The 3,001-nt window shown below is 28.4% G+C and overlaps 1 protein-coding gene across 1 annotated transcript; it reads right to left on the bottom strand.

Annotated features, from left to right (window-relative positions):
* Positions 1 to 246: 246 nt before the first annotated feature.
* On the bottom strand, positions 247 to 2,200 carry LOC112794229 (uncharacterized). Its single transcript, XM_025836334.3, has 4 exons — positions 1,746 to 2,200; positions 1,600 to 1,651; positions 1,459 to 1,526; positions 247 to 1,059 (listed from the first exon to the last, which is right to left on the bottom strand). Exons 1-4 carry the CDS (start codon positions 1,884 to 1,886, stop codon positions 478 to 480), a joined length of 843 nt encoding a protein of 280 aa, XP_025692119.1. The 5' UTR covers positions 1,887 to 2,200; the 3' UTR covers positions 247 to 477.
* Positions 2,201 to 3,001: the final 801 nt, after the last annotated feature.

Genomic DNA, 3,001 nt, shown 5'->3' on the forward strand with positions numbered 1-3,001 from the left:
TTCTCATATCTATGGAGTATTTTGAGATTTGTGCTTGTTTTAAAAATATAAAAGATTTTGTTAAAAATATGTATATATAAATTAATAAATTAGGATAAATTTATAAATATTTTTGACAGTTCCATTGAATAGAGTTCTTTACATGAGTTCCATCAAATACTTTGCCAAGTTAGATCCAGTTCGAAGTCTAAAAAGGATAACAAAAGACTAGTATTAAAAGGCATAGTTCTGTAGTAAGGAATAGAGTATGCATATATCGGTGGAAAACCAAAATAGACAAGATAAAATATGTACCTTTATTGAAATTCCATCTGATAACAAATCATAAACGAACCAGCATAGTATCCAAAATAAAATGAGTAGACTAAACTTCACGAGATAAAATAATGATGTTCAATTAGTCCTTTAAAAAAAATCCATAGAACTTGTCAAATCACATTACTTTATATAACTAAATAAATAAAAGAAAAAAAAAATCTAACATTGTGAGGGGATAGGACCAAATTTTCTACTGAACATGCTCCTCTGTGTTTCAACCTCAAAAACTGGTGAAGAAAGCTTATCTGATCCTCCCTTGGAATAGTTATTACTATGCACTGCATTAGTTTCTTGCTGCAAGTACCAAAATTTCTCAGAATAATCCTTGTTAACATGATTTCTCCTATGAGGGTACCCTTGGTACAAGTAATTTGATGGATTGAAAACTGGTGTTTCTTTCTCAACTCTATGCTTATTATTATTGTTATTAGGCCCTCTACTTCTATGCATATAATCATCATCATAATTCTTTGTTGGCACTGAATTATTTACCCTCAAACATTTCTCTATCACCTTAGCTTCTTCCCTTAATCTTTCTCTTATGTCATTGATGTTTCGCCAAAGCTTACATGATCTTGAACTACTGCTGATGCTACTACTCCTTGATGATTTGAAACTTGAAGAAGATCCATTATTATTGTTTGAATTGCTAGGGATTCTGTTGCACTCAATGCATAAACTCTTGCTTCGCTCCAAGTTAAAAGCTTTTCTTTTTGCTGCATCAGATAAACATGCATATGCCTACATAAAAATCAAAATAACTGAGTGCCGATTTTATTTCTTTTAACTAAGAACTTGATTTTACATTGCAATTTGGGCTCTACAATGCAACTGCAATATCACAAGGAGAAATTATGCTTTTTATTCTTAATTTTTGTGATTTTTTTTAATATTTTTTATTTAAATTGAAATTACTCCCGAACATTAATTTTATCTAAAATATTAGAGATAAAATTAAATAAAACGAAAATGTTAAAGATATTGAATAGAAATATTTTAAACCTTAGAGACAAAATATATATTTTATCCAGCTATACTTTAAAACCATTTGCTCATCATTTATTGATCATCCCTAGGTTTATAATAATTTAGAAAAACAAAAATAAGGAAAAGGAAGAAAAAGAATATCATAAAACTAACCTCAGATAGAAGCTTGAATGCAATTTCAGCCTTGGGATGCTTATTCTTATCAGGATGAAGTTGCAAGGCTGACCCAAGAAAAAGTTGCAAGGCTTATTACTCATTACATCATAATATAGAGTTAACCTTAATAAAACCTACCAAGTTTATGGTACTGCTTTCGGATTGTATTTACATCTGCATTTCCTGCCACCTATTATTTTTCATCATATAAAGAACCAAGATAAAAGCTACAAACTTTAGCACCAAAAAGGAAAAGGGTCATCATTAGAAATGTTAATACTTACTCCAAGAATGCAGTACCAATCAATGAAAGGTGGATTATTAGTTTTGTTAGGGACAAGTCTATGAACACATACAACAGAACGTGTGGAAATTGAGCAAATCTCCAATACCAGTTGGCTTTTGTAATCTGATTCTTGTCCCATTTGAGAATAATAATAATTGAGAGTAGTGATTAGTGAGGAAAGGGGGTGAAAGTTCCTTCACAAGTGGTAGTGATTAGTGAACATGGTGTTTTGTAATTTTAATTAGTTTTTGAATGCAGAGGGTAAATAGCATTAGTAATACTATAATAGAAGTGGAGCGGTTTAGAATAATAAGCAAGCATTGCGGAGTGGTTTTCTTCTTTTATTTTTACTTTATTTAATCTGTTGAGTTTTGAATTTTGAAATTTTAAATTGAAATTAAGTTTGTTTTGGTTGCAAGTTGCAACTAATAAAGAAAGCCCTGCAGCTAAAAGCCTAAAAGATTGCAAGCAAGTGAGCAACTGATATATAAAAGTTCAAGCATTTTTATAGTATTTCAACCGATTTAATTACATGTTAGTAGCGTTAGATTGAATTTAGAACATTATAAAGTGAAACTAAAATCATTATCCAAGTATTTGTATGGCCTAGGAGACTATATAATTTAATTTCATGAATTTTGTTTTTCAGAAGAAATTTATAATATGATATAATACTTAATTTATAATTAATTTTTAGTGTATATGTAGGATAACAATAATATAACGCATGCATGGTAATATTATTCATTTCAGTTCAAATTAAATATCGTTTTAAGTAAGTTACATAAAAAAGTAATATATTTAGTTATAATCTTTTTTTTTGTGACTAATCTGTATTGTTTTAAAATAAAGTTATTTGTTTCTAATGCATAATTCCATGGTATACGAATTTGTCCAAAGTGATATATCTATGAGCTCTGATATCATTTAAATTTTATTGTTTATAGTATAAGGTTATATATTATGAAAATTAATGATATTAGATATATATACTAAAATTAATTATAAATATAAAATACATATCAAAAATAAATTAAATTATATATATTTATACATAAATATATGATAACTAATTCTGTAGCTGAGTTTTGATGTGCATATTTGTTTTAAAGGACGACTTAGTATATTACATAACATTGATGAAAAAGGGAACTCCTTCCATTTTGAGGTGCAGGTAAATTAGCCCCTAGAACCTATAACAGAGAGTAATACAGATGAAAGATGTTATTTGCAGGTGGAGAAATGATAGCTTAG

Source organism: Arachis hypogaea, chromosome 4 (genome assembly GCF_003086295.3).
Source record: "Arachis hypogaea cultivar Tifrunner chromosome 4, arahy.Tifrunner.gnm2.J5K5, whole genome shotgun sequence".
Lineage (NCBI taxonomy): Eukaryota > Viridiplantae > Streptophyta > Magnoliopsida > Fabales > Fabaceae > Arachis > Arachis hypogaea.

Bases quoted from the DNA above. Each gene is read 5' to 3' on its own strand.
- LOC112794229 (XM_025836334.3), bottom strand. From the start codon at position 1,886: ATGGGACAAGAATCAGATTACAAAAGCCAACTGGTATTGGAGATTTGC. The intron at 1,527-1,599 runs GTAGGTTTTATT...TTCTTGGGTCAG, and splicing joins AAAGCAGTACCATAAACTTG to CCTTGCAACTTCATCCTGAT. The intron at 1,060-1,458 runs GTTAGTTTTATG...ATTTTTATGTAG, and splicing joins CATTCAAGCTTCTATCTGAG to GCATATGCATGTTTATCTGA.